This window comes from Pteropus vampyrus, unplaced genomic scaffold (assembly GCF_000151845.1).
Source record: "Pteropus vampyrus isolate Shadow unplaced genomic scaffold, Pvam_2.0 Scaffold223, whole genome shotgun sequence".
NCBI lineage: Eukaryota > Metazoa > Chordata > Mammalia > Chiroptera > Pteropodidae > Pteropus > Pteropus vampyrus.
In genome coordinates, this window is record NW_011889004.1 from 1,298,086 (window position 1) to 1,323,095 (window position 25,010).

At 42.5% G+C, this 25,010-nt stretch overlaps 1 protein-coding gene and 2 pseudogenes across 10 annotated transcripts in view; 1 reads left to right on the forward strand and 2 right to left on the reverse strand.

Annotated features, from left to right (window-relative positions):
- The first annotated feature begins 339 nt into the window (after nt 1–339).
- The window catches only part of THOC5 (THO complex 5), a 27,397-nt gene continuing 2,726 nt past the window's right edge, over nt 340–25,010 (forward strand). Inside the window, exons 1-21 of one of the 10 annotated variants that reach the window (XM_011373358.2) lie at nt 365–488; nt 997–1,102; nt 1,430–1,546; nt 2,398–2,526; nt 4,015–4,158; nt 5,065–5,178; nt 5,326–5,423; nt 7,262–7,408; nt 8,795–8,909; nt 10,990–11,122; nt 11,786–11,818; nt 13,037–13,114; nt 13,770–13,810; nt 14,055–14,154; nt 15,706–15,814; nt 19,491–19,592; nt 20,175–20,271; nt 20,835–20,949; nt 22,196–22,299; nt 22,448–22,535; nt 24,745–24,860. In XM_011373358.2, coding sequence (XP_011371660.1) covers nt 2,431–2,526; nt 4,015–4,158; nt 5,065–5,178; nt 5,326–5,423; nt 7,262–7,408; nt 8,795–8,909; nt 10,990–11,122; nt 11,786–11,818; nt 13,037–13,114; nt 13,770–13,810; nt 14,055–14,154; nt 15,706–15,814; nt 19,491–19,592; nt 20,175–20,271; nt 20,835–20,949; nt 22,196–22,299; nt 22,448–22,535; nt 24,745–24,860 — 1,830 coding nt within the window. In that variant the 5' untranslated portion in view covers nt 365–488; nt 997–1,102; nt 1,430–1,546; nt 2,398–2,430. Of the gene's footprint in view, nt 562–591; nt 907–996; nt 1,103–1,429; nt 1,547–2,397; nt 2,527–4,014; nt 4,159–5,064; nt 5,179–5,325; nt 5,424–7,261; nt 7,409–8,794; nt 8,910–10,989; nt 11,123–11,785; nt 11,819–13,036; nt 13,115–13,769; nt 13,811–14,054; nt 14,155–15,705; nt 15,815–19,490; nt 19,593–20,174; nt 20,272–20,834; nt 20,950–22,195; nt 22,300–22,447; nt 22,536–24,744; nt 24,861–25,010 lie in introns of those variants that run through there. The other 9 variants (XM_011373361.2, XM_011373356.2, XM_011373360.2 and 6 more) reach the window with 9 other exon arrangements.
- LOC111747460 lies at nt 3,682–3,800 on the reverse strand (annotated as a pseudogene).
- Nucleotides 15,423–15,541, reverse strand: LOC111747467 (annotated as a pseudogene).

Consider the following 25,010-nt stretch of genomic DNA (forward strand, 5'->3'; position numbering starts at 1 on the left):
CAAACATCAAAATTAGAAACCCCCTCAAAAAAAAAAAAAAAAAAGATTCAGGTTATGGAGGCAAATCCACAGGAGCCCAAATCTTGACATTACCATGCTCTTGTGTTATCTTAGGCTTTAGACAAACTCAACAGATACTTAGTGGAGCGTCTCCTTGTTGCTGGGCATTACTTTAGGCGCTGGAAAGAGCAAAGGACGCACATAAGAGTCTTTGCCCTTGCAATCTGTTTCCTGGCTTTAGGGGGCAGTGTGAGGGTATTGGCAGTTGTGACCCGCCCTGACAACTCAGGTGCCGCGGTTCCACGTCACCCAGCAGCAGCCTGCACGGCAGACCGCCTGCCGTGACCCGCCTTGGCGCATCACTTCCGGCCTCCGTGCCTCGCTTCCGGCCGGCCGCTCCTTCCTTCCGCTTCTCTATGGTGCATTGACCACAGTGTCTACGCCGCGGGAAGAGACTCGCTCTATTGTACATGTTCGGGCGCGGTGTGGTGAGGAGGGGAGATTGGGACCGCGGCCGGGCGGCGGTGCAGGGCCCAGCGCTTTGGGACTGAAGTGTTGACGGTTCAGAGTGGGTCCTCGGGCTGAAGTCCGATCAGGGTTTTCTGTCATTACTCCCTGGGGTTCCCGGCCACTGGGCGCTGCAGCCTCAGTTTCCTCATGTGGAAAACGTTGGCTTCAACGTTGTCAGGCCCCACATGTATTCTCTAGATCAGGGATCTCCAACCCCCGGACCAGTTCTGGTCTGTGACCTGTTAGGAACTAGGCCTCACTGCAGGAGATGAGCAGCGGCTGAACCTTCGTCTGTATTTGCAGCCGCTCCCCAGCGCTAGCATCATCGCCTCAGCTCCACCTCAGATCATCAGGCATTAGATTCTCATAGGAGCACCGGTCACTGGTGCCAAAAAGGTTGGGGACTGCTGCTTTAGATGACCACAACGGGACAACGATGGTGGTGGTGTTAACAGCTCACATTTATTGTGCGCTTATGTGTTCCAGGCGCTCTTTACTATGTTGCCAAAGCTGAGATTTCCCACACTTAAGCCTTTCCAGTCTCATCTTTATGAGTTTCACCTTTGTGGCTCTGGCCAAATCAACTTACCTTGTAAGACTGTTTTACTAAAGATTTTTAATCAAGTGACTTTTGAGTTTTAAATTTACTTTAAAAAGAAATTTTAAGTCTACTGTAAATATAAAACTTGTTTCACTTGTCATATGCAGAAGATAATGCTAAAAATCAATATATTTAATATGAAACAGGTCATCGTTAATAATTTGGTCAGATTTAAGTTTACAGCTCTAAGACAGTACTATTGTTAAAGGAATATTGGCGTTCATAGATGTTAAAGGTATTCTAGGAAAATGAGACGTTCTCCTTAAAGCAATCAAAATTTTCTAAGAAGAATTGAAAAGGGATTAACTTTTTCCTCAGGTGTTCAGCATTATTTAAAATCATCTATGTGCCATCTAAAGCCTCTCTTCCAGAACATCTTCATCACCTTCCCCACTGGAGGACATTTCTGTGTTAGTGTCCACAACAACCCCTGAGGTAGGAGCTTTTATTCTCATTTGATCTGTGCGGAAACAGCCAGAGAAAAGTGAGGTGATTTGTTAAGGAATCATGGCCATTAACTAATAGAGTGGAGACTCCAATTCAGGACTTCTCTGACTCTACTATGATGAGCTGTTGGCCTTCTCAATAATTGTTGATGACAGATTGATTGAGATAAGAGGGATAGTGCTGTGCACCTCGGGGCTGTGGTGACAACCAGGAGTAGTAGCAGAGGGAGGATGCTTTTTGACCCTAGAGCTTCATGAAATGTAGGCTCTGTTCTTTTAAATTTTAGGGTCAACCAAGGAGTTGATGGCATCGCCAGATGAGATGGTGGCAAGACTAGGAGGCACAATAATGTAGTTGTCAAGAACACTGATGTGGCATCAGATGGACCCAAGCTTTAGCATACTAGCTGTTTGACCTTGGGCAAATCATACACCTTTCTGATCTTTAGTGTTCTCATCTATAAAATGGTACTTGTTCTTATCTAAAAGTTTTGTTAGAAAGATCAAATGAGAACACACTTAAAGTGCTTAGATCAAGGTCCAGCACACAGTGATAAATCAGTAGTATTGGGAATGGGCTTAAATGTCAGCCTGAAGAGTTTGGTCAGTGGAGTAGTGCCTTTAAAGGAGGTGGAGGTGGAGATAAGTTATTTTGGACAGGCTGAGGGATGATTCCCCTTTTTACAGAGGATTAAATAGGCTTTGGAGGGTTGAGTTACTTTTCTTGAATTACCAAGGGTGTAAGTAGCCAAAACTGCTAGTTAAAGTTAAGTATTCTGACTCCAGGAAAATTTCCAGTTCCAATTCTGGAAAATCTCAAAAGCTTTCTCCTTTTAACAGGCCTCTTTTTCTGCCTGACTTCACCAAACAATCATGTCATCGGAATCGAGCAAAAAACGGAAGCCCAAAGTGATCCGAAGTGATGGAGCTCCAGCTGAAGGGAAGCGTAATCGTTCGGACACTGAGCAGGTGAGATCAGCCGGGGCTGCCATGCTGCTAAAAAATTGCAGTTTGTGGCCAAGTTTGTGGCTCTCGGTTTACAGCAGCTGAGGGTCACAGAGACAACCTCTCAAGTGGTCACTGCTTAACCAGGTGCCCAGAATTCACTTGGCTCTACAAAGCCTTAGTAGCTACATCAGGTTTAGCTGTAGCATCCCAAGAACCAGCAAGCCTATATTAGACATGATTGTTGTCTGAACAGAGAATGCATTCTAGTATAGTGTATGTCTTCAATTTTCCTGATGATCAGAAGAAGGCAGTCCATATGCAGCATACCACTGGAATTTTAAAATGTGGCATCCCTGGCCTGCTACTGAGACAGTACCAGAACCACGTGTCTGCAGAACCTCTTTTGTGGCATGAAAGCTCATGTGTCAGCAGGTTCTTTTGCTATTTCTCTGTCCTTGAATCTGTCTACCTAATTTATGACTTAACTGTTTGGATCATTTGGTTATGTTTTTCATTTGTTTTTAAAACTAGAATAGAGAGACATAGCAGCTTAAATTTGAATAGAAAATTATACTTAACCTCAGATTTAGGAAATCAAGATTAATGAAAAGACTTATCATTTGGGGGGCATTGATTCTGACTCTCTTGTTTAATTGACATAACATTATGTTAGTTTCAGGTGTACAAAATGATTCACTATTTGATATATTGCAAAATGATCACAATAAGTCTGGTTAACATCTGTCATCATACGTAGTTACAAAATTTTTTTTTATTGTAATGAGAACTTTTAAAGTCTACTCTCTTAGCAACCTTTCTGGAGTGCAATACAGTATTGCTAACTACAGTAGACTCTCCATTAAAGAGATGTGTTCTGTTTACTCCAAAGGCTGGGAGACCAATATTTTAGTCTCTGTTAAAGCTTGATTTGACCATCTAAACATCCATCCATAGGAATTTGGTTGAATTAATTTTGGTTTATCTATATAGAGGATCTATAGCTATCATGTAGCCATTTTGATGGAGATCTGTATTTATTGGAATGGGAAATTGCACTAAATAGCATATTCCATTTTGTTTAAAAATAAAATTTGTACTTATCCACAGAATTAACAGTGGAATTATTTGAGGCTGGGAGTTGAGATTATAGCAGTCTTTCATTTTTTTTTTTTTAAATGCCTACTGCACCTGGAATTCCTAGGTAGTCTCCCATCCAAGTACTAACCAGGCCCGACCCTCCTTAGCTTCCGAGATCAGATGAGATCTGGCATGTTCAGGGTGGCATGGCCATAGTCATTTTGTTCTTGATATTCCTCACTGTTCTGAATTTCTGTCACCAAGCATGCTTTATTTTATAATTAGAAAGAGGAAAAGAAGAAAAACATTTGAGGACCAGATCCTTTAGAGACCTGATTTGGGGCTTCATTGTTACTGATCCCAGCCTATGTCCCTGGTCCCAACAGGTAGACTTTTACTCCCCACTCAAGGCCTGTATCCTTGCCTCCACAGGAAGGTAAATACTACAGTGAGGAAGCTGAGGTGGATCTGCGGGACCCTGGCAGAGACTATGAACTATACAAGTACACATGCCAGGAATTACAGAGGCTCATGGCCGAGATCCAGGACCTGAAGAGCAGGGGAGGCAAAGATGTGGTAAGGACTGGACTAGACAAACATGAACCTGGTGGGTCTGCACGGATGGACCTGTTCTGCGCTTTCCAGAACCCTTCCTGATCTTGATCTTCTAGCTACGAATAGCTACGAATAGCTACGAATAGGTAGCCTGGGGCTCCAAAGACCTGCCTACTAATTTACTGGAATGTCTCATCACCACCAATGTCTCATCATCACCGGTTACAGTAATGAAAGTATAGGATAATTAATTTTTTCCATAACTATAATTTGATAATTCATCCAACTAATATTTATTAAGTGCTAGACATTTTGCTAGGTGTTGAGAAATGATAGTATATGTAAATTCCCTTGCTGTCATAAGGATGGATATGTATAAGTAAATCATAGAGACCAAAAATGAAATATTAATATTAAATGAATAAACCAGGCTTCAGGCAGAGAAAATAAGTGTGACTAAAAACTAGATGGATGAGTTCAAAACAAAACAAAATCCATATTTTTCCAGGAAGCTCACTTGTTTGTGCTTATACTGGCTAATATTATTAAGATTATTACGTCTTATGTATTTCACTATAGCCAAGCTTTATAACTGTAATTCTGTTTTCATTTAAATTATTCTATAATGTTATTTATAGAGGTCAAATTGTATGGCAATATGTTGCTATCGTTAGGCTCTCTGTGTGCAATATGTAGGAACAGATAATTGTGCATTGGCTGTGCTTGCTCCGTCTTTGTTTCCTGTTGCTTCTGTCCAAGCAGAAATTGCTCTTTTGCCTGGGAACCTTAAGCATTTCTCTTATATAGTCATTCTTTCATTTCCTTTGGACACTTCTCATGGTTCTGAGCTCCTTCTGTTTTGGGGGCTGAAGGAAACCCAGCCAGCACCTGTTATTGAGGTGTTTACCAGTTTTTCTTTATCCACAGGCAGTTGAACTTGAGGATCGGAGAATCCAGAGCTGTGTGCATTTTATGACTCTGAAGAAGCTTAACCGATTAGCTCATATCAGGTTGAAGAAAGGAAGAGATCAGACCCACGAGGTAATAGTTGAGAAGTTTAACCTTCCTTCTCCTTCTTCCTCTCCATCCCCTTTTTCATCCCCTCTACCCACTCTCTCAGTTTGCTGCTACCCTGCACTGTCCAACTCTGACTTGCCCCACTCACCTCCGACCTTGTCCTTCTTTCAGGCCAAGCAGAAAGTAGACGCCTATCACCTGCAACTCCAGAACCTGTTGTATGAAGTAATGCACCTGCAGAAGGAGATTACTAAATGTCTGGAGTTTAAGTGAGTTTCGGAGGACAGAGCTTTGGCAAGGTGGTCTGTTGGTAACTGTTTTATCCTACATAGCTCTTTGAGAGCTAGTCTCTTAAAAAGAAATCAGATGAGTGCAGAGACTGTAGAACCTGGGAGAAGGTTAGTACATAGTCTCTGCCAGGGTCCCGCAGATCCACCTCAGCCTCCTCATTGTTAGATAGATCGCTTTGAGTGGGAAAATTGGAAGCAGTATTTTCAGGCTGCATGAAGAAACTCAGAAGCCTGTCTGATCCTTTTGAATTTTGAGCTCTGCACTTGGTCAAAGGCAGTTGTCTCTCCCCAGCAGGGACCTTTACATTTATTACAGGTTTGATTCCTGGGCACCTTGTATGGGAGCAAGTCATATCCTTTTAACCATTTGGCTCAATTTTCATCTCTAAAGTTCCAACAATTCATTTTTGCAAATGGATTTTATTCTTTCGAATCTGAATTTCTTGCTGTTTAGCTGCCTTCAGGTGAACGAACTAGAATTTGGCGATGTTCTTAAAATGTAATGCCTTTTGTCAAATCCACGCTGAGAAATGAGAAAGAACAAGTAGGCAGAGGAAGAGAATGGAACGTGTTCTTGTTTGGTTAGACCTATTTGTGCAAACTGAAAGGAGGCAGGTTTTTAGTTGTAATATACTTGGGGTTGGGGGCACATTAGATATTGGGTCTGGTATATTTTTAGTAATGATGATACTGATTTTTGAGAGGTATCTTATCTGCTCCATAAATTCATCACACAATAATACTTAAATACTAATAGAGATAAAACCCACATCAGGTCCATACCTGAGTTAATAATATTGTACCATTGTCAGTTTCCTAATTTTGACAGTGTACTATGTTTAGGTAAGATATTATTGGGAGAACCCAGGGGAAGGTTACACAGAGGAAATAAACTCTCAGTACTATTTTTGAAACTTCTCATGAGTCTTAAACTATTTAAAAGTAAAAAATATAAAAACAAAGTAAAAGAATGTGATGCCTCAACCTGTAACCATCACTCAGATGAAAGCTGGCAAAGAATACAGCAGACCTTGGGCTTATGGAGAGGCAGGTGGCCACGGTGGACCCTGGAGTCAGACAGTCTAGGTTCAAATACCAGCTCTGCCACTCACTAGCTGTGTGACCTTGGGCAAGCTGGTTAACTACAGAAGCCTCCATCTCATTTGAAAAGTGGAGATAAAAATCCCCACTTTATAGAGTTATTTTGAGAAGTGAGGTAAAGATGACATACAGTGGGTACTTAATTCATGGTAGCTGCTGTTGTTATTGCCATCATCTGTCTACAACCTGTGCTCTATGTTAATGCAGGAAAGAGTATTGGATTTTTTTTATACATGGCGTCACTATACATGTAACAATTAAAACCTTTCATATTCGGTTAGATCTTCCCCATCCCATGGTTATGTAGTTACTATTTTGAACTTAAATGCAGACCTTTATGTTTATTCCTGTTAAATAACATTTCTTGGTTTCAACCTGACAGTTTAGGCCTAGACCATAGTATTTTTATTTGACTCTTTAAGCTCTTAGCCCTCTCGTTCAGCTTGGAGATGTCTATAAATTTGGTAAGCATCCCTTCCAGGTGTTAAGCTAATTCTTGGATTAAAAGGTTAGACAGCATGGTTAAGGATCCTGTGGCACGTCACCAACTACCTCTCTTTAAACTGAAATACCTGCTAATGAGCGTTTTCTGAGAAGACTGGATTCCAGGTCCCTGTGTAGCTGCAGATCTGGGCTAAGTGGATGTACATGGTGGGGTTGAGGGGAACTGTGGGCCTGCTTAAGAATGGCAGAGTGAAATTTGTTTTTGTCTGCAGGTCAAAGCATGAAGAAATTGATCTAGTCAGTTTAGAGGAGTTCTATAAGGAGGCTCCTCCAGATATCAGCAAGGCTGAAGTCACCATGGGAGACCCTCACCAACAAACCCTTGCACGTCTGGATTGGGAGCTGGAGCAGCGGAAAAGGTGGTGTTTCATCCTTCTTGACCTTGTTAGCCTGTGCAGACACACGGACCTTTACCCATGGGGATCCGTCCTTTATCATGACCCAAATCAGACAGTAAAGTGCTGGGGAACCAGCAGAATAGTTTCTAAGACAAAATCTCATATTGTGATTAACTCACACCTAATAGTTTAGACTTGGCCAGCTGCATCATGGGTGGGGTTTGAATTGCTTAAAGCTGTTAACAGGAAGATGGAGTAACTTTTCCTTTAAAATTTTAACACCTGAGACCTAAATACTTTTTGTACCATGAATCTAATTTTGTTTTTTGCCTTTTCCCCCTACCTATAACAGTGTCCCTGTGGTATTTTAAAGCTTTGTAAACATTATTTTAGGTTTTACAACATTTTCATGTATAGACAAATTGTAATTCATGTAATCATTTCTCTGTTGGATTGGACTTAATTTAGGGTGTTTAAGTAATGCTTTAATAAGGCACACCTTTACATATAAAACTTTCCTGTACTAATAAAGAGCTTTTAGTTATTAACTGTAAATAGAATGTTTATACTGTGTAATTTAATCTAGGTCTTTGTAAGAGCTTTTTTTTCATACTGGACTTTTAATGGCTGCATCTCTTTCATTATGGTGACTTTTTTCCCTTTCATATTTGTATAAGAATTGTAGGGTTTGTGGTTAGCACATCTGTTTTTTTATTGGAGAATCGGCTGCTTTTATTCCTTGCTTTTTCTGTTATAGAATATATTCTGTGCCTTTGGTTCATGTTATGAATTTAATAAGCACTAAGTCTGGTTCTTAAGGAATTGGTATCAGTTTTTAGGAAATGGGGCTGGCCCGTACCTCCCCTGTCCAGTACACTGCTTGCCCTGGGCACAGGCTAAGCTGTGAATGTTGCTTTCCTGTGGCACTTGTCCGGAATCCATCTCCACCCTGTCCCACTCAGGCCAGTGTGTGGCTTGTTTGGGACTTGTAGCTGCTAGGTCCACATGTTTATGAGAGTTTGGGTCTTGCCCCTAGAGGCAAGAAATGGAGCTGGAGATGACACAGGGGTATTTCCTAGTGGTATGGACAGAACCTTTTGAACCAGGTAGGCATGAATTTAAAACCCAGCTCTGCGCTTGCTCTTAACTGGCTGACCTTGGGCAAGTTAACCTACCTCTCAGCTTTCATTTCCTCCTTTGGGGATAAGAAAAGTCCCTGTCATCCAGGGTTTTTATAAGGATAAATGCAATAATGCTTATAAAGAGTTCTCAAAGTGCCTGGCACATCTTAAGTGCTAGGTAAACAGTTCATCACGATTGCTGTTACTAGGTGGATTCTGACAGTGAACTAGCATATCAAGATATCCCAGGAGAGCATCTAGTGATAGTGCTGTCCTTCCTAAACAGGCTGGCGGAGAAGTACCGTGAGTGCCTGTCCAACAAGGAGAAGATTCTTAAGGAGATTGAAGTGAAGAAGGAGTACCTGAGCAGCCTCCAGCCACGCCTCAACAGCATCATGCAGGTGAGTGTCTCCCCCACAACCCCTTCTTCCCAGTCTTTTGCTTTGCTTTCACTGAAGAACCAGTGAGACCTTTTTGACCTGAGGCCACCTGCACCCCCATCTCCATTCTGCCAGGTATGTTATCTGTTACCCTAATCCGTGTTAGAGAACAGTGCAGAGATGGTCCTGGCTGAAGTCCTACCCAACTGGTGCAATAATGTTGTGTCCTGAGTGGAAGAAATGCTGGCCAGGTGGGCTCAGGAGTACATACACACATTTACTTGGGCATTTTCTTTACACCCAGAGCCTCTGGGTAAAACATATTTGCAAACTATAAGTTTAGTTTACCCTCTGCATGGTCTCCAACAGCCCCCAGTCTCAGGCATCTAAGCATGTTTCTGTGGATATCTGTTAGATCTCCTTGACCGTACTTCAGGGGCAGATGCTCAGTAGATCTACTTGCTCTGAAAAGTACTTATATTTGAAAGCCATTAGGTACCTTAGGAGAAAGTCCCTACTTTACCTGTAAAATGTAATGTCTTTCTATATAGGTGACCTGATTTTGTTTGCTTCGTGAAGCCAGATTTGGTCTAGAGCCTTACAGTTTTATGAGGCAGGGTAAATGGTTAATATGGAGGAACTTTACAGAAGGATCCTAGAGAAATTATAAATTCTCTTCTGGGATTTGGCAAGATCTACATTTCCTCCCTTCAACTCTAGGTTTAGAATTAGAATTGTTAACAGAAATATTCCCAGTAGCACTTCATAATAGGACAAAAAGAAAACAAACTGAAAGTTTTTTAACTTTCCTGTTAAAAAATATGCTATGCATATATTTAGGTTTGGAAAACTGAAACAGTTTTCTAAAGCAATTATATTGATTCCAGCACCACAGGAAAGTTCTAATTGCTCCACATCCTCACCAACACTTGATATTGTCAGTCTTCTTAATTGTAGCCATTCCGGAGGGCATTGCTTATGTTTTTAATTTCTCTTTTCCTGGGACCAGTGACAGTTGAGCACAGCACCTTTTATGTGCTTATTGACTCTGGATTAACTCTTCAGTGACGGGCCTACTTATGTCTTTTGCCCATTTTTCTGTTGGATTGCTTAGAGTTTTTTATATTTTCTGAAAATGAGTCTTTTGCAGATATCTTTCCTATTCTGTGACTTTTCTCTCATAGTGGTATTTTTTAATGAGCACATGTTCTTAATTTTAATCTAATTAGTATTTTTCTTTATGATTATTGCTTTTGTGTACTGTTTAATAAATCTTTCTCTTTCCCAAGGTCATGGAGATATTCTCTTGTTTCCTTATAGAAGTTCTGTTGTTTACCTTTCACATTTAGGTATATAGTTTTTCTGGAAGTGAATTTTGTATTTAGTGTGAGGTAAGGAACAGATTTATTTTTTTCCCCTGTAGGTATTTAGCTGACTCATTTATCAAAAAGACCATTCTTTCCTCCTTTTGTTATAAATCAAATGTCTGTGTATGTAGGATTGTGTGTGATATCTTTTTGTCTATTTATGCACTAGTATCACACTGTCTTTACTGTAACTTTATCAGAAGTCTCAGTAGAATAAGTCCTTCAGCTTAATTTTTCAAGGTTGTCTTGGTTATTCTTAGCCCTTCGCATTTACATATAAATTTTGGAATCTGCTAGTCTATTTTCACCTGCTGGGATTTAGACTGGGATTGCACTGAATCTGTAGATCACTTTGGGGAGAATTGACATCTGGATTGTATTGTGTGTTCCAGGCCATTAACATGGCATATAGCTTCATTCATTTAGATCTTTTATTTCTCAGTTCTTTGTGTAGAGGCTGACATACCTTTCATTTATTTATTCTTAAATATTTGATGTTTTCTTGACGCTATTGGAAGTGGTATCTTTTTTAAGTTCATTGTCTTACTGTTTATTGTGTGCATAAAGAAATGCAATTGATTTTTTATATGGACCTTTTATCTACCTGTTAGTTCTGTTAGCTTATCATATATCACTTTCATAAATAAAAAACTATATTGTAACTGTGAGTGGTCACATGTTCATTCTTGGACTGCCTAGAATGGAAAAACAAATCTTTCTTTCGTTGCCTGCAGGCTTCCCTCCCAGTGCAGGAGTATCTGTTCATGCCGTTTGACCAGGCTCACAAGCAATATGAGACGGCCAGACACCTACCGCCTCCCCTCTATGTCCTCTTTGTCCAGGCCACTGCATATGGGCAGGCCTGTGGTGAGTATGGGAGCCGGGTGAGGAAAAGGGGCTGTGGGAGCAGAAGCCGTGGCTTACGGAAGCACTGCCTACTGAGGAAAGCTCCCAGGCCCTGCTGAGAAGACCTCAGGTGACAAATGCCACCTCCCCTCTGCTCTGCCCAGCATGGCTGCTTTGACCAGCTGGCCTGAGGCTAGACTAACCTGATGGGCATTTCAGAATGGATGGCTTTGAATCTTTGATAAGCCTGGCTGGTTGGCTGCAGGGTGCAGTACTCAGGCAGCCCAAGGCATGCGTGGCAGATGGATTGGTGCTTCTTGCTCTGCTTCAGAGAGGTGGCTTGGTGAACAAAGGTCCCAGTCAGCTCTCCCAGGCTTTCCCATGCCCCAAACAGACTGCATGCCATTACGATGTCCTCATTAAGCGTAAGGGAAGCCCTTTCCTCTACTGGGGTTTTGAGAAGTTTTTGGAGACCCTTCCTCTTGCCCTACTGCAGCTTCCACCGAGCACCTGAACTTTTCTTCCCCACACCCACCCTGCCACCTCAGACAGACGTATGTTGCACTAGTGCATGCCTCTCCTCCTAGCCATAGGCACCAACACATTACTCTCTCTCTTCTTGTGTCTTCCTGGTCCTCTGGTCCTCTCCTTCCCCTTTGTTTTCCCTCTTTTTTCGATCATCAGCTCATATGAAATCCTCCCAGCCCCCTAAACAGGGTGAGTAATTTTCCTTTCTTTTGTGTTTAAACCCCAACCTGTTTCCATTCCAATTTTACTATAGAATTTCAGGATTAAACTACTCAAAAGTCTGTCAGTGGTTGATGGAGACAACCAGCTTTTTTGGGTGAGGTGTAAGAGAAAGAGCAGTGGTCAGATACCTGATAATATTATCTCAGTGGCCTGCCACTTGGAGGAAGTTTGTCATCCTTCCTTAGTGCAGCTGGGCAAACCATTTCAGGCTCCTGAGACTATTTGTAATTTGTATGTTCTTTTGAGTGGAGCAGGAGGGGTGGTGGTCTGTCTGACCTCCCTGCACTAGACCCACGTTGTTCCACAAAGGCAGGCACAGGCGCCGTTAGGGAGGTGTCAGACCTGATGCATAGAACAGGCCTCTCAGCTTCGTACTGAGATGCCAAGCTCAAGTCGATTGGTCTTAGCTTATGTACTTCCTGGCTATTGTATCAAACTCCTCTGAGCCTTAATTTTCTCATCTATAAATATTGCTCCTACAGCATCGTTGTAAAGGTTGTTAAAAGTTTTTTTTTTTTTAATAATTTTATAATTAAAGTTATAAACATCAGCTCATTCATTATAAGCATCACTTCAACACCCCACAGGGCAGCTATGATTTGTCACATTCCGATTCTATAGATGCAGAAACTGGGACTCATGGCTATGACGTAACTTTCCAGGTCACATGTTTGGGAATTGGTAGGGCAGGGACTCAAGGACTCTGGACTGCAGGGTTCAAGTTTCCAAACCCACTGTCCTCCTGCCTCCCAGTTAAATGTGACAGTGCCGGCCAGGTGCTTGGTGTAGTGTAGAATAGAGAATAAGTACATGGGTGAGAGTCATCACTTCCGGAATGTGTGCTGTATGGGCTTCTGCATGAGAACCTTTAAGACACTTGGCAGAAGAGTACCCTCAGTGCCTTGGCGTAAGCCTGAAAACAGTGACGTTCACCCCTGGTCTCAGGTGATGCTCGTCCAGCAATCCGTACTTTGAATTTTTTTGTTCTCAGTAAATGATGCAAAAAAGACTTAAGTTTCCTACCTTTTTTCTCTTCATTTGGAGAAAGGGCTTTTGTCCTCCCACGCCCCAGTCAGTAAGGCGCTATGACAAAGGTAGAAGAAATGCAGTCCCACAGCTGGCCTGCTTCTGTTGCTTAGCTCCTTCCCTCAGCGTCTATCACATGAAGCTTTTTCTTGCTCCCAGATAAGACCTTGTCTGTGGCGATCGAAGGCAGTGTGGATGAAGCCAAGGCTCTGTTTAAGCCTCCCGAGGACTCCCAAGGTAATGTAAGCCTCCCAAGGATTCCCAGGGACACCAAATCACCACCCAAGGGCAGTGCTGGTCCTTTGGAAATTAGCTGTACCAGTTATGTGCCACAGGAAGCTTAACTTTAATGTCTTAATGCTCAGGGATAGACAGGGAGAGCACTGCCTTTGGATTTCAGCCCTGCCACTCACTAGCTCACTGATCTTTAACATTTCTGAGCCTCAGTTTATTCACTTGTCAAAACAGGATAATAATATGTCATGTAGAATTATTACGTGGATTAAAGAAGGTCATGCATGAAAACCGTTAGACAGCATTTTTGGCACATAGCAAATTATATGAGCTGCTGTTGCTGTTGTTGTTATTTATATTATCATTATTGCTACCACCACCACTACCAGTAGAGGGCCTTGTAGTCCCTAGAATGACATTAAAAAGCACTTTAAAAGACAGGGGTGGTGGGATTATAGGTCATTCCTCTTTTCTTTTTTTCTTACATCATCGTGTTTTCAATACTGAATAAGAAGCAGCAAATTTATTTATTATTTATTCTAAAGAAACCCATTTACAAACGACACAGAATCTGGGCCCCTTTATTCCCCATGTGTTGAGGTAATTTAAGGAGCATTGGGAGCCCCCTCACCTATAGACACCTTCTCCGTGGTTGCAGATGATGAGAGCGACTCAGATGCTGAGGAGGAGCAGACCACGGTGAGAGCCGTTTCCTCTCATGGGTGTACCAGGCAGCTGTGCTGGGGCCTGCTAGTTGGCGAGTGGCGTCCTCCCTAGAAGCAGAAGAAAGAAGCTTGAAAGAAAGGGCTGCTGGGAGCCTGGCAGCCTGGTAGCTGAAGCAACGGGTCTCAGGCAGTAGTGCTCAGGCCCTGGCCAGTAGGGAGGAGGAAGGGAGAGATTAGTACCACTAGTGCTTATCAGCTCCATTCTTTCCTTTGTCCAGAAACGCCGGCGACCCACACTGGGAGTTCAGTTGGATGACAAGCGCAAGGAGATGTTGAAGAGGCACCCACTGTCTGTCATGCTGGACTTGAAGTGCAAAGGTCTGGCTCCCCTTGTGGGATCCCATGGCACCTAAGAGTTCAGCCAGCTGCAGTAGCACAGGGTCCAGCAAGCCAGAGGCCTCTTTGCCCAAGAAAAGATTCTGGTTTCATATTTCTCTGTTTATCCTCATTATTTTGCATGGAGTTCATTTGATTTTTTCCCCTAAGTCATACCATAGCAACAGAACAACAAAACTAGACACCTAAGGGATGTTTGATAAAACTATACCTCTTTCTGAATTTTAAAAGTCAGATACACAGAACAAGTTGCAAGAGTATGCAAATTTTGAGTAATGTAACTAATATTAATTTAATCTAGGTAGAACTTTATGTTCTATAGAAAATATATATTTTGAAATTGGTTTGGTATGGATAAAGGAACATGTGGTAAAGCCTTCAGTTTAAGAGCTAACAGTCAAATGTAAGTTTCTCTCTCATCTGGACTCCCAGACTCTGGTCCTTGGTCTTACCTCCAAGGACAACTATTGTGTTAGGTTTCTTACGTATTTTCTAGAAGTATTCAGTGCATTTAGAAGCTTTTATATAAGTATATATTTATCTCCTCCTCCTTTTGTCCTTTACACAAATGGAAACATACTTTATACACTGGTCCTTTCTTTGCCTTACAAAAAGTTTATTTTGAGATAATTTTAGACTCAGAAGAGTTGCAGTGATAATACAGAGTTCTCGCATGCTCTTCACCCAGCTTCCCCTAATGTCAATATCTAACCACAGTACAATTATCAAAGCTAATGTTGATTTTATTGGTACAACACTGTTAAGTAAACTACAGGATTTATTCACATTTCCCTGGTGTTTCTCTAATGTCTTTTTTCTGTTCCAAGATCCAGTGCAAGATCTCACAAATTTATTTAGTCGTCATTCCCCTTAGTCTCCTCCAGGCAGTGACAGTTCCTCAGTCTTTGCTTGTACTTCATGACTTTGACACTTCTGAAGACAAGGTTTATTTATGATGTTGGAAGACTCTCAATTTGGGCTTGTCTGGCATTTTCTCCTGATTAGACTGAGGTTATAGGTTTTGGGTAGGAAGACAATAGATGTGGGTATCATTGTGTCTTATTAATGGTGATATTAACCTGGATCCCTTTGGTGATCACTTGATCACTCCCTTTCCATATTGTATTTCTTAGAAGCAGAGTCTCGTAAGTCCACCTCACACTCCACAGGAGGGAAATGAAGCTCTACCTCTTGGAGAGAGGAGTAGCAAAGAATTCGTACTGCTTTTTATTATTATTATCATTTTTTAATGCCTACAGCACCTGGTATTCCTAGGTGATCTCCCATCCAAGTACTCACCAGGCCCAGCCCTGCTTAGCTTCCAAGATCAGACAAGATCGTGCACGTTTAGGGTGGCATGGCCATAGACCACTCTGCTTTTTTTTTTTACTCAACATTAAATTGCCTTGAAGTTTTTATTTTTATAGTAAAAGATCTTAAAAGCCTCATTGACTTTCCTTTCTATAAAACTGTTGACTTTGTTCTCATAGTTAACTCTTAAATGATCTCTGCTTTTCCTTCCTCCCCCTCCAGATGACAGTGTGCTTCACCTGACTTTCTACTATCTTATGAACCTCAACATCATGACAGTAAAGGCCAAAGTGACAACTGCAGTGGAGCTGATCACCCCCATCAGTGCCGGGTATTGAGCAGGCGCTTCAGAGAGTGGGACGAGGAAGGGTGGTGAGGAGAACCATGGCGTTGGGCTGCTTGGTTTCTCCCTCTTCTGGCTCTGAGGAGGTTCATGGCTACATTGCCTTCTGTTGTCATGTTCACATGGCCTAGAAGTGTTGGCTCATTACTGGTATTTTTCTTAGAAAGCACTCATGGACTTTAATTGGTGAAGTCCTCTTACTACACAGCAGATGATAAAAGTGACTGTAGTGTATTGCAAATTGAGTAGGCGGGGCAGATACTAGCTTTTTACAAGCAGTGTGGAAAGAATGTGAATGTGAAAATGAGATTTGGCAGACAGTATCAGGTTGATACATTCAGACTGCTCTCTTCCTTTTCTTTTCCTATCCCAAGGTGCTGGGATTTTTTTCTTCACAGCTCAGCTCAATCCCAGATTGTCCTTACCTGGGCAATGGGAATTGGACTGTGGTGGGTCCCCATTAGGGCTTTGAGGAGGGTGAACAGAGGCACAGTAATGACAGCTGTAGGCCAAGCATCCCCAGGAAACCCCTGACCATAGCAGTATTGTTACACAGCCAGAAGCAGGACGAAGAGAGGAGGAAGAGGGCCTTAAGATGAAATAGCCTCACTTACAAGAGCACTGCCCTGGCCTGGCACTCCTTCTGCCCCTGCTTTTACATGGTCCCACTGAGTCCTCATCTCAGCTGTAGAAAGACCACTGAACGAGGCACATGTTTGGAGCCTAATGAGGTGGGGCTTTTTTCATGGCTAACTGGTGGTTTCTCTGGGTATTCTACCCTGCACTTGAAGTCCACGCCTCTTTCAGGCTACAGCCTTGGTCCCTGTTCATGAGTGTTGTTTGACCACCCAGGTGTGCTTTGGATGAAATTGACTCCCTTCCCACCCGACCCCAGCAGAGGGAGCCCAGGGCTTGCTCCTTCAGAGCGCCCATTACATTTCGCCAGAGCTCTCAGTCCAGTGAATAGCTCTAGGTCTCCATAAGGGCCCTGGCCAGGGTGGATATCCTTGTCACGAGAGTTCTGCCTGCTCACTTCTCAGATGCCCTACCTGCTAATAACAGAGTTGCAGAGCAGGCTGGCCTCAGTGCATGCTTAACTCTAGCTCCTCACTAAGCTGTGCAGTGCAGTGATGGAGGCAGTACTGCAGACTGGTTATATAGACTGGTTATACAGACTGGTTATGAGCTCTGATGAGTCCTGGGTTGGCCATTTAACAGCTCTTTGTGCACTTTTAGCCAAGTTTCTTTGCTTCTGAGTCTGTTTCCTCATTCTGTGGTTGTTAATTGTAATGTCCTCTTCTAGGGAGCGTGTGAAGAGTCAGGACAAGTGCTTAGCATAGGTGAAGCACTTGGTAAATGACAGCTGTGTTTATCAACTTGCTTAATTCTTCCAGTAGCTCTATAAGATGAGGAAACTGAGGCCTATATACCACTGTACTATACTACTGTCATTACTGGGTGGGCATTTGCCCCCAAAGAGGGAGGAGACACAAAAGGAAACACCACCCTGAAACTAGGATTAGATCTTGATGGACCTTCAAGTGTTGTCTAGCTTATCCTTCTATTGTACAGGTGGATAAATCGAGGGCTGGGGACATATGACCATGGAAGCCTTGGGCCTAGAGCTCCAGACCCCCAGCCCAGAGCCCTTCTCTCAAGTACAGGCTGCTTTGGCCCCTGGAAACACCAGCCCAGTTTATGATTTTATCTATCTACTAAAATATAGGGATACTTTTTTTTCAATATAATTACAGTATTATACTAATTCCTTAATATCATGCAAAGCCAGTTGCAGTTCAGATTTCTCTAATTTTGTCATTAGTTGTTTTTTGTTCATTCTGTTTCGTTTTTACTATTTGGGTTTTGACTCAATTGGGTGAAACTTCTCTCAAGCATTTTTTTCATCTGAATGTCCCTGTCATCCTTTTATTTGCTGAGAAAGTGTGTTTGCTCTGTAGGTCCCCTAGAATTTGATTTTGATGATTACATTCCTGTAGTATATTTTAATGTATTACTCCTTCCTCCTGTTATTCATGTAAATTGTAGTTAGATTTAGAGGCTTGCTCAGATTCCATTTTGAGTTTTTAGAAGGGGGATAAAGGAGCATGACAGTCATAGATGTTATTGAGTACTTCCATTAAGAGGCATGGGCTGTCTTTATTTTTGTGATGTTAGCAATATTGATGACTGTTGCCAGGATCTGTTAATTCATTAGGGAATTAATGTTTTTAATACAAATGTTTTAATCAGAATTATACTAATTTTGCTGAATTTTCCTCAAATTATTTTCTATAATGATCCCCATTAGAGCATTTTAATTCATTAATTTTTTATTAAGCCATTAACCTATTTTTAATCATTTTCCATTTTTATTTTACCAAAGTTTATTTAATTCTTTTCCATTAAAATTTTATAACAAAGATTTGACTAATCAAATAGTTTTTTTGTTTTGTGTTGTATTTTTATGACTATATATAGCTTCCCCTTTTATGTCTATTTTTAGCAAATTCAGTTGTCCTGAGTCGCATATTACAGATGTAGGTTTTGTCAAGATTTGATTTTGCCATCGGGTTTTGCCAATTAGAAACCCTTATCATGTGCAGATTTAGATGTTCTGTTTTATTTTGGTTCATTCATTCTGTTGGTAATAGTCACTAAATATTGGCCAAAAGACTGTCAATTCTTATTTCTTTTCTAGCCAGTTTTTCATGTGAGGCAGTGAAAGGGAAGAGAGAGACTCTGGGAGAGACAGAACAGAGAAGAGCCAGAAGCTGCCACTGTTCCAGAATTAAGTCCCAAAGGCATGCCGGGGACTCAGAGCAGCAGGATCAGCCCTTCTGCCTGAGTCACTCCTGATGCTATCCCTGAAAAGATGAATAAGAACCCTTTGCTGGTTGAGGGAAAGAATGGGCCCTGTTGTCCTTTATGATTGGACTAATCTATTATATTCTCCCCACACTCGGCCCCACCCTAAATCTCTTCTCTGGTTGTCATGTTTAATTACAGGCTATACCCTAACCATTCCGGGTGGGTGGCATTGGTGTCTTTGTCGATCTACTTATAGCACTGGGTCACCTTGTCTCCAGTGCATGTGATAATATCTTTTTCTGGGACCTTCTTCTGTGAGTAGTAGCATGAAATTTGGTCAAAGTATGATTGACACAGCACCAGTGCTACACACTTGTTCTTTCTGGGATAGAAAGGAATCTCTTCTGCTCCTATAAAAATTATGATTATTTCTATTTCTATTTCATAGGGCTTTGCTCCCCTGAGGTAAGGCCCTAGTCACCATGTAACTCTTGAAGGGATAGGTTTTTGTTTTTGTTTTTGTTTTTGTTTTTAATTTGGTGGTTTAGAGTGCTACTGTCTTTGATTAGGCAGAGCAAATCCCAGCTCCAGCACTTACTAGCAGTATGAATTTGAACAAGCCATATCTTTCAAAGCCTTGAGTTTCTCCTCTATAAAATGGAAATGATAATACTCCCTACCTCATAGGGTTGTGATGATCCAGTGAACTTGAGTATATAAAGGGTCTAGCCCACAGGAAGTATTCAGTAAATGATGGCATTGGTTTGAGAGGTGGCATTACCATCCCCGAATGCCCAAGTCTGCTTTGAGGCAAGGTGTTGGCCTCCCTTCTCACTGCAGTCTTCTCCCTTTCCAGGGACTTGCTGTCTCCTGACTCAGTCCTGAGCTGTTTGTATCCTGGGGATCATGGAAAGAAAACTCCGAATCCAGCCAATCAATACCAGTTTGATAAAGTCGGGTGAGTCAGCAGTGTTTCCTCCTCTCCCGGCCTCTTTGCTTCTGAGTTTCTCTGGTGGCTCAAGCCCAAAGCCGGATATCCGGTAGGGCCAGTGGCCTCTCAGGGTAGAGGGAACCTGGGAGGAGGAGGGAATGCTGTGTCGAGAGAAGCGAACACATACCCTTTCCTGCTTACGAGGCAAATGAAGGTCCTGGAAGGGTGAGAAAGGGTGGAGGTATCAAAACTTGATGAGCATGATAAGAACATGAGATATAATAAAAATGTTTAACATTTTAATTCTTTGAGGATTGAAAAATTTTTAAGTATTTTACAAATTGGTAGACTGGTAAAGAGATCAAATGTACTGCCTTTTTATTGAGATTTGCTTAGGAGTTGAAGGCTGTGAGGGGAAAAAAGAAAAAGTGAACATGAGAGAGATGAAATTCACAGTAGTGAACCAATGAAGTCAAGAGGCTTGGCCCGCAGCCTGGCTGCGAGCATAGCTGAGCCTGTGGGACCAGCCTGTTTGGGAGGAAGGCTGTATCCTGGGACCACTGCAGAAAAGACTTATAAAATCATTTCATTCTGTGTTCTTTTTTGCAGTATCCTGACTTTGAGAGACTACGTACTTGACCTAGGTCACCCCTATTTGTGGGTACAGAAGCTGGGTGGCCTCCACTTCCCTAAAGAGCAGCCCCAGGTATGTATACTCATCTGGTCTCCTTGGTTGGGGAGCTCTCCTCCCATACAAACTCCAGAAAGGCTTCTGATGGCCTTCGAGGGCTTTAAAATAGCAGAATGCTTTCCCTCAGGGCTGTGATCTGTCCTCCCTCCACTCAGAACGCTAAAATGTTCGAGGCCTACATGTATTTAGGTACCTTTTGCCTTCTCCCTGAGTCTAAAATAACTTGGGTTCTTGCTCTGATGCAGCACAACTCCAGGCTCTGCCACCCCTAAGTCTTATGTACAAAGAGGCCACAAATGAAGTATGAGCAGAACTCCAGGGGATCTAGCACCCTAACAGAGACCTTCCTTTTCTCAGGAACCAGCCATAGCCTCTTGAGAACCCAGCAGCTTGTATTGTACCTGCTGGGACTCAGCGTCTGGCCTGTCACAGCAAGTAAACCCTGCTGTTCCCATTAAGTGACCACCTTAGGGCATGGGTGATCTTGGCTACTACATACAGGCAGGTCCTAGGAGAGAGGCAAGGCCTAGAGGAAGGAGTGGGGAGCACTCAGGTGTGTTACTTGTTGTCATCTACAGCACACAGTGATTGCTGACCACTCTCTGAGTGCCAGCCACATGGAGACCACCATGAAACTGCTGAAGACCAGGGTGCAGTCCCGCTTGGCTCTCCACAAACAGTTTGCATCCCTTGGTAAGCTGGTTTTAGGGCTATGGCTTGAGAGCCATTCAGATAACACAGGGACAGAAATGACTTGGCCCTTCACTCGGATCTTTTCAAATCGAAGAGGGCTTGATTCTTGGCTCTTGCTGAGCAGAAGTACTGGCAGGGCCACTGGGGAGAGCTGCAGGCCCATCCAAGCAGAGATCTGAGCTCCCATCAGGGCTGTCTCAGCTCACAGAGGAGACGCAAAGTCTTCTGAGTGGCACAAGTTAGTGGAGTGCTCAGGAGCAGCTCATCTTAAGTTAGTGCTTGTCAGACCTACGTGTGTTCTACAGGTGTTTACTAGAAGCCCAATTCATGCTTCGTGAAGCTCACCTTCAGCCTATTTGAATACAGTTATCCAGGGATCCACCCCTTATTTCTCCCTTGAGACCTACTGAGCTAACACCATCCAGAGTGAGGCTGATCCCCTCTGTTTTTCATAAATTCTTAGGTGATTCTGATGAGCTGTTGACCAAGATGGTGGCCATATGGGGCTGCTTTTCATTTATCCATTCAGTAAATACTATGTACAAGGCACGTACCGGGTAGTGAGGGTTAAGATGTTTCTGATCTAAGAGTCACTGTCATGGAAGATACTGGGTTTCCAAGATGCATCTGGAGACCATACCCCTCTGTTGTGCTCAGTGTGGATCCTGTCTTTCAGGGCAGCATTGCTTATTCATCGGGCTTTTCTCCCCATCAGCATTGCTGAATTTGTTTTGTCTGAAGGTTGGATGATTGTCATCCTGGACAGCATTTACTGTGTTGGCATATTTGCTTATTGAAGTGCCAGCAGGAATTTACCCTGGAGCTGTTCTCCAGCTCTTCTCGAGACCTTAGAGGAACTGACACAGAACACTTCAGTCATTTCCTCCATCAAGGTCAGCTATGAAAACACAGCCCTCTTGGCTATGTGATCTAATTAACAGTCACTGCTGCAGAGGCACTGTCACTGGTTCTAGCTGCCAGGAGGTTTTTATTTTGCCAACCATCATTTGCATTAAGGATAAAACACCGTTTTTGTTGGTGCTAGATTGGGCCACAAGCATATAGAACTGGGTGAAAGTCAGATTGGTGTGCCTGCATTCTTGGCACATGTTGACCTGGGCACCTACTGGGTACCAGGTGTACCTGGACAGCTGGAAGGGCCAGCTGAGTCCTCCAGAAGATGCTAGTTACCTAGCTGTGGCACCTGATTTCTACCTGTGACACCACCTGTCTTGCTATCTTTTAGAACATGGCATTGTACCAGTTACCAGTGATTGCCAGTATCTCTTCCCTGCAAAGGTTGTCTCTCGCCTGGTGAAGTGGGTGACAATTTCCCATGACGATTACATGGTACGTAGAGGAGTGACAGGTCATCATTGCTGTCCTGGGGACTGCAAACCCACTTCACCTTTCAGCTCCTGCCCCTCCACCAGAAGGGCAGGAAAATTGTCTAGAAGAGCCAGAAGTTCACTCTTTTCTTGTCTGTGGTAACTTCTAGGAGCTGCATTTCACCAAAGACATTGTAGAGGTGGGACTTGCTGGGGACACCAATCTCTACTACATGGCACTTGTGGAAAGGGGCACAGGTAATTGTTCTGATGATCCTAGTGGTTCTAGGCAAGGGGAGCTACCAAGAATAAAACATTCCTGAGAGTTGCACAAAGGAAGAGAACGATCTTGGAATCCTGCTTGGGGACTCAGCAAATAGTAATGATTGTAAGAGCCACTGTTCAGCGAGGACTTGTTCTGCAACACAGTCACATACATGCTTTATCTCATTTAATCCTCATGACAATCCTGGAGGTGGTAAATTCCCATTTTACAGATGAGGAAATTAAGTCTTAGCCACAAACCCAGTCTGACCTCTGAGCCTGAGCTCTTAGCCCTTGGCTTTACTGCTCTCTAGAATCAGACACCTGTTCGTCCCCCACTTCACAGAAGGGCTGACATGTCCCTCTTAGGTTGTGAAGCGCAAGGTGGCACAACCTTCCTTCCTTTCTGTAGTTGCTGCACTCATTTTGGAATCATCGAAAGCTGTGATTCCTCACAGCTGTCCTGACATCTGATTCACCAGGACTTCCTGCTGGAGCCACCCACATGCTCCCTGTGGTGCTATTGTCTTGCCCCAACCTCAACAGGCCTGGCAATGACCACAGGATCTGATCCCCAGGGCCTGGTGATGTGGCCACAGAGCCAAAGCAATTGTCTGTAGTTTTAAGACAGTGTGAGAAATGTAAGGAAAGGGTGCACTCTTTGATATTAGAGTTTTTCTATCCCTATTTCTTCTCTTTTTCTTCATGTGTTTTTAAAAATATTCTGAGGAAATTAAATATTTCAGATACAGTTGAGGCCCCCAATCCCATTTCATTCTGTCTGTCATGATATGTGACTACTGTTTGGAATTTATGCATTTGCTTCCCATCCTCTCCCCTTTATAAACATTTTTTTTTTTTACCTTATCCCTAAACCACCGTAGAGTACTGTTTTGAAAGGGCACAAAATATGCAGTCCAAGAAATTTGTAAAGCCCCAAGGGAAGTAATTGGAAGACATCATTTCTTCCTGGTTGAGCAAGTGAAAGCTTAGAAAGATGGAGTATTTTAGAGTCACACATAGAATGAATATGATAATTAAAATTTTCATTAGACACATTGCAGAATTTGAAAAATGAAGAGTGAAATTTAAATAACTGGGTACTAATTCCAAATATATATAAGCCATATATGTATATATAATCCTTAAGTCATTTTACAGTAGATTGGTTTGAAAACTTTACACAGTATGGATAAAAGCAAAAAATTGATGAACGGAAATAAATCCAAAAATATGTGCAGACTGTTATGACAGAAGCAACACAATAGTGGATAAAGGAATTACTGTATAATAAATGTTGTTGTGAGTGTTGGGAAAGAATTGTCTTAACCTATATTCTCTTGTCTGCTATTATTTGAATTACTGGTGGATCAGAGTTTCTCCCCGCCCCCACCGACCCCCTGCCCATAAATAGTGAAAAAGAATGGCATACTTAGCCCATTAGTGGAGAGGATAAATGTCATACTATTGAAAAAGACAAAAACTGTCACCAAAGGAAAAATATGTTAAAAAATGACAAATATTTCATTTAATGATTATGAGCGCAGCTTTGACATCAAGCAGCTCTGGTTAAACTCAGCACTGCTTCATTGTAATTGTTCAATCTTAAGAAATTTTCTGTCAGAGGCTCAGTTTCTTCATATGTAAAATGAGGATAATAATAATGGTACCTATCTCATGGAATCATTGTTAGGATGAAATAAAATGCATAAGTCTTAGCACAGTGCTTGGAAATATAGTAAGTACTCAGTAAATGTTGGCTTTTAATAAATTTCACATAACAAAATATCTAAAAATAAAAGGAACAGAATAGAGAAAATATATTTGATGTAATGGCTAATGTACAATATGTTGAAAAGAAAAAAACAGATAGTAAGCTTTCAAATGGGAAAATCTGTAACTTGCTGGCAAATAAAGAAATGCTAGTTCAAACAAGTGTCTATCAAAGGAGCAAATAGAACTCTTGGGCAAACTCTAGGGAGACAACACACCTCTGCCTCCTTAGAGGGACCAGAGTCACAGGACCTCTAGGTCTGCAACCTGGCAGTTTCACTTCAGAGATTCTAGAAGTCAGGTTAGTACCAGAATGTGCTCTGCAGCACTTGAACATCACAACTAGTCTCAGGGGTCCAATCAGAGAGGGTGCGTGGCTGTCAAGGTGGATCTCGGAACTGATTTTTCCTCCTTTCCCATCCCTTCCCAGCCAAACTCCAGGCTGCCGTGGTGCTGAACCCTGGCTACTCCTCCATCCCACCCATCTTCCAGCTCTGTCTGAACTGGAAAGGAGAGAAAACCAACAGTAATGATGACAATATTCGGGTAAGGCCCTGCTAGGCATAGGAGGAGCAGAGAGAGCCTCTTTGGGAAGGTGTGGCAGAACCTGTTGCAGCTGAGGGCTTGGGCACTGGTGTAATTCCCTGGGCAGAGGGGCCTGCCAGGATTTGTAGAATTTGCTGGAGGCTGCATGGC